Source organism: Xylocopa sonorina, chromosome 10, assembly GCF_050948175.1.
Source record: "Xylocopa sonorina isolate GNS202 chromosome 10, iyXylSono1_principal, whole genome shotgun sequence".
NCBI lineage: Eukaryota > Metazoa > Arthropoda > Insecta > Hymenoptera > Apidae > Xylocopa > Xylocopa sonorina.
In genome coordinates this window covers 12,105,874-12,121,308 of record NC_135202.1, presented here as the reverse complement: position 1 = coordinate 12,121,308, position 15,435 = coordinate 12,105,874, and the positions used below count along the sequence as shown (strand labels likewise).

At 42.6% G+C, this 15,435-nt stretch overlaps 1 protein-coding gene across 1 annotated transcript; it reads left to right on the top strand.

Annotated features, from left to right (window-relative positions):
* Positions 1-668: 668 nt before the first annotated feature.
* Bnip3 (BCL2 interacting protein 3) lies at positions 669-15,339 on the top strand. The gene is made up of 6 exons (XM_076902509.1): positions 669-860; positions 6,579-6,744; positions 7,968-8,055; positions 13,121-13,194; positions 13,302-13,457; positions 13,544-15,339. Exons 1-6 carry the CDS (start codon positions 818-820, stop codon positions 13,593-13,595), a joined length of 579 nt encoding a protein of 192 aa, XP_076758624.1. The 5' UTR covers positions 669-817; the 3' UTR covers positions 13,596-15,339.
* Positions 15,340-15,435: the final 96 nt, after the last annotated feature.

The window sequence follows — 15,435 nt, the reverse complement described above, 5'->3', positions numbered from 1 at the left end:
ATTTTTATTCATTTATTGCCTTACATCTTTGGTCATCTTTAAGCGATTTACTTTATCAGTATTTATAGATAAATTTGAAGGATCACAATATTCTTTTATTTTATCGATAAGTAATATGTCAATTCGATAATGGAATACAGCGTAAGCTTTCGATATAATTAATAAAAAATTTTGCCTTTACATATGTATATGTAACTGCACGTGCCCAATATTTCTTTTCTTTTGTTCCCGTAAACTATTTATTTCACGAAACGCTGGCTAAAGGAAATGCGAGGAACTGCTATTGTGTAATATAATCTTTTGCGCATCTATAAATAAAAAAAGATTATTGTAATTTAGATTTCCATTTGAATGGAAACGTAACACCGTAATACATATGTACATAGAATGTTAGATATATGATTTTCAAAGTTCAAACGTTATATATATATATATATTCGTGGATGTTTATTTTGAAACGATTCAGAATTTTCGGAAAGCTCGTGTTGCGGTTTTTCAGCAGCTAATACGGTGCCTAGAGACGTGCACTGAGTCACGTAGTGAAAAGAGAAGCGTCATGGTTGTTGGCACCATTACACTTTTGACTCCCGCAGTGTATTTACATTGAAGCGCGTGCCGTGTGATTGGCCGGTCAGGCTGACGTGCGTGTGTTGACGTTTCATCAAAACAAAGCACAGTCGCGCGTCTCGTCGAGCATTTTACCACGGCAATTCGCTGCGAATGCGTCGTTTCTTCGCTAACGTGTTACGCGAAAGTGTTCGTTGGCTTGTTCGTGGGTGCGTTACCAGTTTCTAAGTGGGCAAGTGCGTGGGCCAGCATGTCGTCCACCGTAAAATTCACTTCGGACGAGATATTAGGCGGTAAGTGGAGAGAGATTTTTCGCATGACGCGAGCAGCTGTCAGTTGAACATTGCGGCCATTTCGCGTGTCACGATTGACGCATAAACAAATGCAATCGTGGCTTCGTCGTTTTACGTCGTAGATTTACTTATTCCCGACAATGCGCTGTTTTACCTGTTTTACCTGTGTAATACTTGCCAGCCCCGTAATAATGCGAACGTATCGTTGCCAGTATGAAACAAAGATATTTCATTCGAAAAGATAGTTTTGGCGCGATCATGTTCCTTCCTAACCTGACGTGCCGGTCATCCTGGCGTACGTATCCCTGTACGTTCTTAAATTGTTCCTGACTAAAAGTCTGGAGCAAACACGCCACTCTACTGAATCTGTGATTGTTTTGTGCAAATTTGTTGCAGTTCGATGCGCAAAAACATGTATATGGTAAACGTTAGATCGTCTGACCTCATTTTGTTTTACCGAAGATACACTTTTATTTTTGGAAACAAGATACCTGCAGTGATTGCTGTTTACCGAAACCAGAACGTTCCAAGGTATACAATCTTATCGTTGTTGATTTCGTCTACTTCGTTTGAAATTATCGTTGTTATTAAGTCATACGCGACAACTTATCGAAGTTTCTTTCAAATATTTCTTTTCAATTTTATCGCTCGCACTGTCTCGAGGGGCGACGGGTTTGTTTACACAGGTTTCCGGTCAATTCTTTTGCCGCGGATCAGTCTGCTTGAACAAGCCTGGCTGTCCACGTTGAGGGGGTTAACGATTCCATTTACGCGGGTAGACCTTAAAACGAAATGAGTCATCTACTAGGTATGTCCTAAAAGGATATCCATAATCGGAGGTCTAAGCTCTAATGACTTCTAGAGGCCAGTATCGCCCTTCCATTAGTCCCTTTCACCGACTGACTCCATTTGTCCAGTTTCCAGCGTCAATAAGCGTCGAAAGTTCTACAAGTTATAATACATTTGTATTATTTGATTTCAAACACATGACACTTGGTATGTGCAATTTTCAATCGACATCGGTTGTTGGATTGCGTGGCAAACAACTGGGTCAGTGTCCTACAAACGGTCGAGTCGCTAGAGTCGCCTGAAAAGGGTTCTAACAAATGTGGCAGCTGGCCAAGTTCAGGGACGTCTCTTGTACGCTCGGTCATTCTTACGTCGCCTTTTCTGTTAGGAATCTTCCACGATGGGTCAAGAAAATTGCAAGGAAACGTCGACGCGATCGATACCTAGCGTAAAGCTTATCATTATTATCGTGGCACGATGTTTCCTCGCGTTATACGGTCAATAGGTGCATTTACGCGTACAGTTGAATATGAATAGTAACGATTGCAACAAATATAGCGGGCGTAGAGTTATATATAGCGCACAGAGGAAGCTGGCGGAAAACTGAATGCGAACCGGACGCTCGATACATCGTAAGTTACCGTTTCCTGATAAAACAATCCCTCGCAGAAGGATAGTCAACGAACTAGACCCGATAGTAAATACGTAAGTACATACGTGATCTTTCTCAGGAACGCGATCGAGTGACGTCAACACTTGGACGCCACTTCTATCGAGGAAGGTTGACTACACGCGTTAGCCAGCTTGATGTTAACAGGTAACATCTTGGAACGTGACTCAACTCACGAGCTTATTGTCCCCTGATCTCTGCCGGGGCAAACGTCACGGAAATGTTGCAGCTGCACCTATGCACCTTCTACGCGGAATAATTTCAGTCCCTCGGTCTTTCGTTACTGTCCTTCATTTCTTTGTATGTGACGTACGTGTATATTTCTTCTCAAAGTCGTAGGAAGGTAAACATCGATCTTTTACACGTCCTATGAAAAAATAATAACGCGTTTGAAAAATAATAACGCGTATAATTATGTACAGGAGAAAAAGAAAAGAGTCGAGTTTTGCGCACGTACATGCAGATAGGTAAGCATCGATGGATCGTAGAAGAAAAGGAATACTTTGCACTCTGGACCATGCTTCTACTGAATTAATTCAATGCATACGAAAGGATATCTAGAGCCGAGATTAAGAGACTGCCCTTATCGTCGCCGCCGGGACGTTTGATTAAAATGACGGTACAACGAAAGGGGGACATGCCTAGCGTCTATTTTTAACCGGCAACGTTCGTTGGCGGAGTTTAATTCAATTCATTAAGACCACGTACCCGCCGTGATTTCGCGGCACGTGACGTTTCCAGACCATTTTCGTGCGTTCGTCTCGTCTATGTCAATGGACACGTCTGTAATTCGTTTATGGCTGATGATGAATGGAGACGCTTAGGATGTGGTGATCATGGTAATCGAACTAGGCAATTATACCGCTCTCTACCCTTGTACACTCAGAATTTTTCCTATTCTAACAGAGTTCTTGGAGAAAATTTATCAGATCTAAACTATTATTATACAATCGATCGGAAAGGCTAAACTCGAAGCTATTTATGAAGCGATGTTTAATTAAACGTTCTCAGGCATTGAGGAGGTCTTGGAAATGAATAAACTTTCGTACGCACCGATGTGGCATATATATTACCGCGTCGAATGACTTATGTACTTCACCTGCTTGTCTTTTTAATATTTCCCGGTAATCAAGTTCTTGTGCAAATGCCTCGGCTGTTCACAGTTAATTAATTCGCTTACGTGTCCTACGTTTTTCTTCGGAATGAGCTCATGATACTGTTAAATGATTTGGTTTATCGTATTTTTATTGTATTCAAACTTCGCGCGGTTTACGATTGTAAATTTTATAACGTGCCAGCGAGCGTCGTGTTCCGTCGTTGCAAAAATAACGCTTGTTTTGTATACTCCCCGTCAGAATTATTCTCTCTTTCATTCATACCGTTACACGATCACCATATCGCGTTCCATTCTGTTTAAACAGATTAAATTGTTCCACGAGTATAGTTGCCCTTCGATATCAATATTTGAAACCGTGTTAGAAGCGTAAAATCAACGAATTTTTACAATTTAAATGCTTCCACACGTGTAGCCTTTTTGAATCATAATATTATCGTAAATGATTTTGCTTTGCATTGTAAATAGTTTCTAGCACGTAGTTTCCAAGATAGCACGCACGTTCTTCGAATTGTTCGTCGGTAAAGTCATCGGATTTACAATTCTTTGCTTTCACGATTACTATTAATAATCACTCGTAATTGAGAATGTTTGCAGAGAGAAATATCAAGAGGAGGATGACGGCGGGTGGGGAAAAGGGGGTATGGATGAGGCACGAAAAGACAGCCAAGTCGTATTGCTTCCTACGTTCAAACGATGTTGCATCGCGATGCATTTGCAAAGTCGACACGCGTGGCCTTGTTGTCCACATGCTCTCGTTTATTTCGATTAAACGGAGAGCCGCTTCTTTCGAACATGCCTTGGAAAATGTGGATTCGATACGTCTGCGGTTTCCTGCCATTGTCTGCCACAACTTTCGGAGAATAGGAAAATAACGCTTCCTTATTTCGTTTCATTCTTTCTCGTCGAATGTCCGCCTTTGAATAATTTTACGCACTTTCTTAGGATCCGATGTCTCACGAAGTTCGATAATTCCATCAGCTGACGTAATCTGCTCATATTTATCCGGACCATATCACGGGAAAGTACACGGTGGCAATCTTCTATTTCGCTGAGAGACACGCTACCGTTCTCCAAGCATGATTTAACTATCATCATTCACTTTTAACACAATAATTTGGTTGTACGGAATCATCAATCGTGACGTTTCGATGCTGGAAGACTTGAACACTGTCGAATGAAACAGGAAAAATGGGACGATCGTCGATTAATCTTTGGTATATCGGATGAAGCTACGAGCGACAGAACCAAAAACTTTTTACATAGTTGTCGCAACAATTTATCACGTCAGACATGCCCATTGCGACGATCGCTAGTTTGTTATCGTGTATTATATAAATTTAAATTGGACATATGTTAATTGGTACGTATGGACGATTAGTATGTTATCTACAGGCGTGATGCTAGGTTGTTCAACCTTCTGGGAAATATATGTACGCGTGTATTAATAGCCATGCAATGTAGCAGGAGAAAAGAGAATGCCTCGCGTGGCTGTGAACTCCGATTTCTATCGCAGAATGTTGCGATTTGGAGTCCATAGGGTTCCTTCTACCTTCTCAAAAGATTTGCGACACGTTTGATTTCTATCAGAGGTGGTAACCAAATAACCAAGCTACCGAAAGAAACAGAGATGTGCTCAAAGTCACGTACTCCAAGCTGTGGAAGTTTACGAAACATTTGGGATTATTGTCTCGTGGAGACAAAACGATTAATCAATGAGAACCGTTTGAATATCCGACCGTCGATTTCATCAGTGTCTCTCCCTATAATTATCTGTGATCGCGCGAGATAATTGCGCTTATCCAAACGGTGGCGTTCTTTGCCATTCGTCTAATTACCCCGATGGGAACGCGGATGCGAAAGAGCTAATTGAGCTGGACGCACATTCGAAAGAAGGTTAATAGAAAATGAGGACAAAGATCTTTGACGTTACTTTTAGAGACTGTGCAATTGGCCATTTAAGCGCGTCGTGTAACAGAAACCGTGTTCTCTCTAATTTTCTACAACGCGACGGACACGCGTAGTTTCAAATACGAGAAGCCACGAGATACTCGAATGCGAGTTTCACTTTTGCGAAAGCTGAAACTGTTTGAACTAAGGATAGCTTGTATCATACGGGATTGCGATTCGATAATGTTATTTATGAGCTGGTCATAAAAAAGATATTAAGCACAGCAGCAAAGAGCGACAATGATTCACCAGTCGCTAAATACCATGCGAGAATCTTTCTCAGTTCTGTCGCGCGCGTGATTATCACCACGTTGTCGTCCGAAGCCTTGGAAGTTGAATGGGAAATTCAGTCGTACGATCAACACATAGAGTATTAGCGATAAGGAATTTGATTCGCTTTTTACAATGTTAATCAATCCGCTCGTTTTATATTTAGACAAACTTCGTCTCATTCGCCAAGAGGAGAAGATACAAATTTAGGACTTCGTCGAAAACAAGCTCGCAATCTCGCTACGTTTTGCGCATTAAAAAAACATTCCACTGTTCGCTTATGTTCATTCGCGTTTGTCGAAATACGCAGCAATCCTGTCGCCTCGCTTTCAATCGTGGTAGCAACGATGTTAGTTTTACGAACAATGCAGATACTTTAGAAAAGCAATACCCATGCGTCGATTTCGAGAACGATTGCACAGTTACAAATTAATGTAAGGAAATTTTTTTATCGCCATCGTTAGGCCTGTCGCAGGCTTTTGCCAGTGACGCAATGCGGTATAGGTGTACACAGAATTAAAGGGACCTTGGCCGTGAATCTTCTTAAATAATCGAGTCGACGACCATGTTCAATAATTCTCGTACAATTCGTGTTTTACGTTTCTCTGAATTTACGTACATTTATTATTTATATTCCTACGACTGTGGCAAGAAATATGTATAAGCGTATGATGAAAATTAACGCTATTGTATCTACTAACGAGGTGAATTCTCACTCGTTCTCGATGCGTTAGGCGTAACAAACAAATGTGCCTGAGGATCGATACAGTGACAACACTGTATAGTAACTGGGAATATTTTAATACACGACGAAGTATAGGGTACAGCTAATATTCGATGCGTTTTTCCGTCGTACAGCTTGAGAGATTGCGAGTTCCTTTATCAGTTTAATATTCTAACTATTGTTTTGTCTGTCTTTTTACAGAATCATGGGTGGAGTTGAATCCTGTGCCAGACAGGATAACACCATTACCGTTTAGTAGTGGCGGAGAAGAATATTTACGACTTCTCAGGGAAGCGCAAAGAGATTCTCTACCCTCGTCCGCTAGGCATTCCTTGGCGTCTTCCCGTCGAGGCACGCCCAGAGACAGGTAAAATTTTTTCCTCGAGAAAAATCATCGATACTCCAAAAATGTTACAACTACGAATCAACCCTCCGGGAACGTATATCCGTCCGGTCCTTGTTCGAATTCCGAAGAAGAGGGGGCCCATTAAAAGGCGTCTGGTTTTAGTTTTATTCTTCGTGTGCGAGTAGAAGGAGAAGAAAGGAAAAAAAGAAAACAATAAACGGTAGCATGAGTCAGATGTAGAAGTCCGTAGCAAAGCGAGGGAGGGATTTTTTCTGACCGGTTTCTTTGTGCCTCGTAGGCGTTGGAACCGTCTCAAGAACCGCGGCGGATGAAAGAGGACAGGAAGGAGAAGGCAAACACCGTGCTCTCATAGTGTCTGTGATCTTTCTGGACAAACGTCTTTTTTTTTTAGACCTGTTTCTTTTCTTTTTTTTCTTCTCTTTTTTTTCGGTTTCTAACGTTCTCGATATTTCAGGCATCGTTGGAATCGATTTCTAAATGATTCAGCGGTGCACGATACGGTTGAAAAGTAAATTTCACCGTCTGAATTCGTGGAGACGCAGAAAATATCACGTGCGCGGACGATGAATTGTTCGCGACGCACGAAAGCTCTTTATTCGAAATTTTTACGTACGATTGCCTATGGAGATTACGTGTTACGGCCAGCGACGCAGTTCTATCTGAACTGAATCTTTCGACTGCACGATAACGTTTGTTGTCAAGGCTGCGTGTTTTTCACTGACTTAACAGAATATTGACGTCATCAGATAACGTTGCGGGCATCCGTGTGTGCAGCCGTTGCACCTGATTTCGCGGTCGATCCACGCCGCAGATAAAAAGGAGCAACGAACTTGGAGCGTGCTCGAGACCTTTTCGCCAAATCTGTCGAATCTCGTGAGAAAATGGAACGATAATGCACACGCATGTCGTTGCTCCTTACTTATTTGCGACGTTTGACTCTCGATCGTGGCGCAGATGCTCGATGAGGTCATCCATTATCGTCGGTATCGTTCCATGTGAGGAGTAGGAAACGTGTATCGTACGATCCGGGGGTCAGGCGATGCAAAATGTTGGTACGCCGATGTACATCGAACCCGAGTGATCGATAACTGAAAGGCGAGAAAACGAGGACGTTGATTATACCCGATTCCCCGATAATTTCGTGCAAAGATCTTAAACGATCCGTACGCCGCAGATCAGGTACTGGTTGAAGAGTTTAAAGTCTGTCAAATCTTGTATTACAGCCCGAAGAGCCCGCCAAATAGCCCCAACACGGAGTTGTCAACCGAAGACGAGCTCAAGGGAGTCTATATAAATTACTGCTGCAACAAGGTCAGTTTCACAATCGATTTCTAATATCGAATGCGCCTCTGCGCTCCGCTCTCACGAAGAGTCTCACGTGCTCATGCTTTCCTCGTGCAACTATTGTTTATGGTTCACACAGTGCATCGTTACTGCACTGAAACCAAAACAGTTCGATCGTTACGAAACATGCACGTACGTGATACAGAGACAATTTTTTCCTCCGACGCGTACTCGAACAATGAACTTCAAAGTGGAGTATGCAACTGGTTCTATCGAACTCTTTTTACCAACGCGTTTGCTTCTTCTGACGAGCATTCTGTTCTGTCGTACGATGCGTGTACAAGTCGACTCTTTAAAGCCAAGTCGCGAGATTGTGTAGTATACAAGCGTGTAAAATGCAGTGAACAAACGTTGGGATTACAGAGATCGCGGGTTACACTGTTCGCTAAGGAATTGCTCCCTCTCTATTTGACAATATATCGTATGTTTTAGCTGATATGGTAATCGATAAGCCTACAATCAAATCTGCCTGATAGCGGTTATCGCGATCCCTGTTTGTTCGCGGTTTACCGCAAGAATCGGTATCTGTCTCGGTAGGCAGTCTTCGTCGTACGATCATTTTCTTCTCGTAAACAACGCGCGATTCGACGGAGTAGCCGAGGAAACCCGCCGCAGGCGTAGTCCGTTCAGGATGCAGCCTGTCACTTTGTGTAATTATTGGTTCTGGCTCGGGTTATCGGTGTAGCGATGTTGACGGGCACACCACGAACAAGGAGGACGAAAATAACGACCAAGACAATTGTATGACGAGGCAGAATAAGTAAGCTCGATAAAGAGAGCCACGAACAAGCGAGTTCGTTTTCCATGAGTCATTTGTTCGACCGTGTATTTCCAGCTGCGCGCGAGCCTTTCTTTTTCTCCGTTCCCATTTCTCTCCTTAGGAGAGTCCTGTCTCTAGATAGCGTATTGACGATAAAAGATATCAGGAAGCTGCTGTTTTCACCGTTCGGCCACGTTATCTTGCACGCGACACAATTAACGAACAGTACGGATACATTGTTCCCGGCGTTTTACTCGGAACGATCGCACCACGGCTTGATAAATAAACGCGAATAAACACGGCCTTGATACTCGAAGTAAGCAGAAGACGTAAAACGTACGAGTCTGACGTTTCTCGAGGAAAACAGGGTCTCGCACGTCGTTATCCGTAATCAAAGGCGCGCGTTATTACCTATACCGTGCTCGGTTTACCGATTAAGGATACGCAAGGATCGCTACTATGGCTATAGATTCGTGTACTTTCGCAACTACGTGCTCTACTACGTTGGGAACCTTGACGAACTTTTTCAGCGTGGTCGTTGCTATCGATTTTAACGGCAGGGAAATACTTTCGGAACCAGTTGCGCGCAGGAGTACCTATGTACACTGCCTATGCAGTGCGTAGCGTAGCGGTTTTAGAAATCGGAGTCAGCAAGCGAGCGTGAGCGAGAAAGGGCGACGTTTTTCACGTTTTTACGAAAGAGAAGCAGACGGGTGTTGCGGCCGCACTCTCTTGCGATAGATCGTTCACCTGCGTTTGTGTATACGCCAGTGTTACGCGGGTATATCCCTCCGTTACGACGGACAGATCACGCGATCGCTAGCTGGCGAATCGCCGCGCCGTTCTCCACGCGAGAACCGGTCCTCCCGCGGTCTCTATTGCATTCGAGAAAACGGGTTCGACCTCGCCGGCTGGTTTACAAAGAAGAGGAAGAAGGGTTACCCGATATACCTGCCGCGCGATGCCATTACGCTTCTATTGGATTAAGTCAGCTGGCCGTTATGCTCATTCCAGCCGGACGCGCTCGCGTTCTTCCGTGGAACGCGATAAACACCACCGTGCTACGCGTGATTATCTAAAGCTTTCATATAATAAATTCAGCCTCGTTTATTATTACTTCCGTTCAATTCCCAAGAACGTTCGAACGCTCTGTCTCTGTCGAACGAGTTTAAGAATTCATGCGAGCACCTTGTGCGTGTATCTTAGTAGGCGAACGTGTTATTACTACTTTTACTTTTTTTCAAACTAATCACACACGCGATTATATTCTCGACGGAATGTCTGTAACGCCAAGTTCCTGGTAAACGTAACTAGGAAATGCGTCGCGAGGAAGGGATCGTAGCGGTGAAAATTTCTCCTCTGGCCTGTTGGACAGCCTCGTTCAAAGAGGAGACCATATTTCTGACTGATGTTTGCCGTTTCCTGAGACGATGAATTAATCTCGAGGAGGACTCTCTCGAGGATGAAATTGCAGGTGTTCCTCACTCGTTCGCGATACAGCGAGCATCACTTTCTTCAGCATACCGATCCGTCTGCAGAACCACGCACGTTCCACGCCTGGTTACTGGTACTTAGTATTTGTACCGCGTCTCTCGTCTATCGTGCACGTGCGGGATCCTTGTCCCTCTTACTGTAACCCATCTTTCTGTACAGCCAGCACGAATATCAAGGAGGGATTCTATACATCCGGATCGCTGTACATTTTAGTCGATCGGTCAGCAGAAGTAGCCTATTAAAAATGATCGTCGCAGAGGGGACTGAACCGTGCGAACGGTCACGTATACCACGCCACCATTGTATGCAACTTTGCGAAATCCCTACTACCATTTAAATGATCCATCCTCGTTACGTTTCCGACGATAGAGGGACATTCACCCAAGCTCTGTTAAACTTCGCCCCGCCAATGAAAAAACCGGTTGGTTCGTTTTTACGTTGCTGCAAAGTGCACAGAAACGGAGTCGAGATGAACAATGGAGTTGTATGCAGAAACGCAGTCCGTCATTGACCCTCTCGAGACATGCGCTACACTGTACAGAGAGCACTATATAGGCATATTCGGGTGAGACGTCGTTGCTAGGGGTTTCCTCGTTGAACGAGCTCGAAACATGCCGGCAGTGGACGTAATTCCCGGTTATTACGCTCGCGAAAGGGAACAAGAGACGTACCGCAAAGAAATAAACCCGTGAACGATCGTGTTCAAGCGAACGAGAGGAAGTACGGTCTGCCTTTCAACTGCACGTCGGTGGTAGTCGATTCGAGTAATTTGTTAGGTCTGGCTAACGTTGTCGCAAGTCACCGTTTGCTCGAGGGCGAAGCGTGTATGGCTTGCCTTTCTTTAATCGGTCCTTGGTATCGATTTCGCGATGTTTTGTCGTCGTTATCCAACTTTGGAGACGAACGTAGCTTTTCGAGTGGCTATTTCAGGCGAAGAATCGACTCGCACGGTAATTAACGGTCGAACGGGTCCAGTTGCAGATTCGAGAAAGGCTGCTGGGTGTAACGAAATGTTTTCAACGTTTAACTATTTACATATGCGAGAATGCAACGGGAGAAACGGTGCTCAAGGACATCTTTCGTCGCCTCCTTCGCGAACGACCTGAATACCAAAGAGTAATGGGTCCGTGTTCCCTCTAAGCACGTGGGTTGCCAATTATTTATGAATGCAAATACAATTCGAATTCGTTTCGCATTGTTACAGTTGCGAGTATTATAATATTAGCTCGTATCATGAATTCGCGACGAAATCGGATGAAAGTCCTTTTTAAAGCGTTCCTTGGGAACCGTGGCCTGGATAGCCGCGGCTGTTCGTCCTTGGTTCCGCTCGCATGTCGCAATGTTTATGAAAAGTGCGTTGAACTCGAGAGCTAGTCTCGTAATGAGCATGAGAACCCTTTCTGTATTTAGAAATCCAGCTAATCTTTATTTCTAGAATGCAACCACAACGACGATATATCGCGATCGTTTACCAAGTGTGGATACGGTTTGCAGCAACCTTTATGTTACACCACACCATCCATCAGCTGTTTCCTACGGCGTTGAAGAGGTTCCCTTTTTGGTTCCACGAGCGCTAAAAAGACCAACGGGACGATTTAATGCGAACAGACGCGTTTTACGGATCTTTCGATTCTTTTTTGTTTCAACGATGCAAAGTAAATTTGGGTGGGAAGACTCGTGTCTGTCGGGATTTATTACGCTTTACCGAAACACTATTTTGAGAAACGGGACGCGCGATGGTTGATGCACGCGTTGACGAACTTGGCAAAGGATGCGGTTACATCGAATCATGGTCACCAAACGAGAGAAACGTTTTAATCATTTTTGTTGTAATCAAACGAGTTAAAACATTTCTCGTTTCCGCTGCGACAAAATCGTGCTAGTAAGCAAATATTATCGTTTCGCGCAGAGATTTCCAGCGAATGATTGATACATCCATCCTGTTCGTTGTCGCATGTGATTCATACCGATCACGTTGCGCAAATAGCACTTAATTTTTTATCTTTTAACCCAGCCGATAATCGTGGATTTATATAAGAATTGTTTACAAACAAACGTACGCTTCACTTAATAGACAACCCAGGCATAAAACTTGACAAAGCGCGTCATAAATATTACACATTGTAAAATGCGATTGTGTTGCTTGCTCGTCGTGATTGGCTGATTGCCAGTCGAGTTATCCTTGGCTATTCTTACACTTCAAGTCATTCACAGATAAGAGGTGCTTCGCAAACAATGCAGCGACTTCCTTTCCCATTTCCCGTTACCTTCGAACAATAACGCGTTCCATTTACCCTCGCGGGGTACATTTCTCCCGACTTTCTTTCTCGAGCCTGGAGCCACAATTTCTGTCCCGAGTTCCGCAACGTGGTACCGCTTGGATTCAACCTCCTCCTGATATCATCTCGAACTCCCAGGCATGAGAATCTTCATTTCGTTATGCAAGAAAAGTTTGATCGATTTACGACAGCTATCATTGTCTCGCTGCGTGATATGATTTTTTTATCGACGATTCTTTATCTCGGCTTCTGGTTGTTGGACGAGTTTCGTAGTAGAAAAATAGCGAATGGGACGTCTGGTGAACTGATACGCGACTTCGGTTCATGATCGACGCGTGGGAGCTCGTGCGTATCCTCGATTTCATCCGGTTTGATGCAAGTTCCAATCGGATTACCAGAGATTAAGAGTTCTCTTTTTTTCGAACGATCAACGAACATGGTAACCATGAGCGATCTAAGACGATTCCCTAATCTTCCTTTGTTTCGCTTTTCTGCGCAGGAAGCCGAGCTTTTGGAGAAGAACACCGACTGGATCTACGAGTGGAGCTCGCGTCCGGATCAAGCACCGCCCAAGTACGTTACTTACGAGCAGTGTTTCGCTTCGAGCCTTTTAAATAGTCCGGATCCAAGTACCGAGACGTGACGAATTCGAAATCGAGCGTTTTGTTTTTTTATTTTAGAGACTGGAAGTTCAAGCACCCCCAAGGCATGAACAAAAAGAAATCTTACAGCATTCGTACGACAAAAGTGGGTAAGGTCGGGTTGTTCTCTAAAGAAGTCCTCTATACCCTATTTATTACGAATATTTTGTCCGTCTTGGTTGGAGCCGGCTTGGGGTGAGTGTAAAAAAAGTCCCTTGGAAATTCGTGGTCCGACGAGAGAGACGCTTTAATCTAACAAACGGCCCGTGCACGCTTTACAGAGTCTGGTTGACTAGGCGAGGGTCGATAACGTCCAACGTGACCATCGAGTGAAAGAAGAAAGAGAAGAATGGCCAGGTACGCGGAAGTCAGAGGATCGCTGCGCTAAAGTTTGCATGAAGAAACAAAAAACAGATAAAGAAAACGGAGTAAAGAGTTGATCTTGCGTCAAGCCGTTAGAAAGACTGAAGAGCCAAGGAAGATGGGTCGATCGAGCCTAACAAAACACGCAACACATTATTTCGATTTTACCACGAACCCCCCGCCCCTTGCCCCCCCAATTTAATATTAGCACTTTCTATTCTTAATCCTTCCCTGCCCGAAAGAAAAACTTAACGGTGTACTTATTGAACGCCGTGGTATTGTATAAGTCGTACGCAAATTATATGCTAAGGCAAGAAAATGCTACAAAAAAAATACTATGATTTATTATATATAAATATATATATATATATATACATATATCTAGCATTGTTGAGGAAACAAAAAACATGTCCATTTTATACCGTTTCTAATGCGTTTCTATCTGCGATAGTCCGTAGGTATAGCTTGGATAGTATTTATCGATAATAATAATTATTATTTGTTAATCGAAGAAGAAATGATTTACAAGAGAGAGCGAGAGAGAGAGAGAGAGAGAGAGAAAGAGAGGGAGAGAGGACAAAGAATGTTTACACGAAGAAGTATATCGCTTTTTATATAGAAATGATTAGGAGTATAAAAGCATTTATGTAAAAGAAAGGAAAGAAATAATTCGCAATGAAAGAACAATTTTTGTAGCATGGATGAGATACGTTTGTTTAAATTGTGAATATTCTGCTGCATTGAAAAATCCACACACTCATTGTTAGCACGAATCCAGAAAAAAAGAAGAAAAAAAAATGTGTCTGCGAGTTATATCGAAGCGCAATGTGATAGGGAAGCAGGGCGTTGTATTTAATTAATAGATTTCATCCTTTTTATAGACTTATAAGCAGCCGTTCGTTTGTTTTTACAAGAGTATAGTACGATACAATTGTAGAAGCTGGTGTAAGTTGATAATTTTTCGTTTCGTTTCCCGTTTTTTTGATTTACAACCACAAACAAGTCGTGAAATGTGTAACAAAGCATAGCTCTGTAGCGTTTCGATTGTTGATTTGTCATTCTTTAAGCACGAAACTAATAATTATGTTAATCGGCGTATATTTGTTCGTACGTATTTAATGACGTGTGTTTTGAATACTTGAAAAGAGTTTCATGCAATTTAAACAGTTTTTTGATAGAAGATAAATAGTAAAAACGAGTAAAAAAAAAAGAAAATTAGATAAAATGCGACATTGTGTAATCCAATGGATCTTGTTTATAATCGATGAAATTATTAGCGTAATCTTCGTTTTTAAACCTTCGAGTCGATTTAAGTTTTCTTCTTTTCCTTCTTATTAAACGGCACATAGTTTATTCGTAATTTTACGCATCGTATAAAAGATGAATAGGTTTTCTTTCTTTCTTCGCTGAATTATAATACGAGTCGCTTCTCTCGACGGCACAATGTGTGATTTGTATTGAATTATTACAAAATAAACGACTCGATACCGATCACATAACGTTGACAATTTTCTAAGGTTTATCGCGTTTTTGACAGAATAGAATATATGTGCATATAAATATATGAATATACACGGGGAATGTATATATCATATATTATATACTAAATGTAAGATGCTGTATATGACGAGGTAGCGCATACTCGATGTAAGTAGACGTTAGAAATGCAAGTTTTTTGTATTTTCAATATAATTCTATATATTATACGTACAAAGTGTATATGTTTCCTGTAAGAAACCTTGAGGGCTGAAGTTACACACGCACGATCAATATATCGTGCCTAAAAATATCCATAAAAACGTACGATCGA

What these genes read in the sequence shown, in the direction of transcription:
- Bnip3 (XM_076902509.1), top strand. Translation starts at nt 818, where the DNA reads ATGTCGTCCACCGTAAAATTCACTTCGGACGAGATATTAGGCG. An exon ending in TAAATTACTGCTGCAACAAG is followed by an intron (nt 8,056 to 13,120) that starts GTCAGTTTCACA and finishes TTTTCTGCGCAG; the next exon opens with GAAGCCGAGCTTTTGGAGAA. An exon ending in CCGGATCAAGCACCGCCCAA is followed by an intron (nt 13,195 to 13,301) that starts GTACGTTACTTA and finishes TTTTTATTTTAG; the next exon opens with AGACTGGAAGTTCAAGCACC.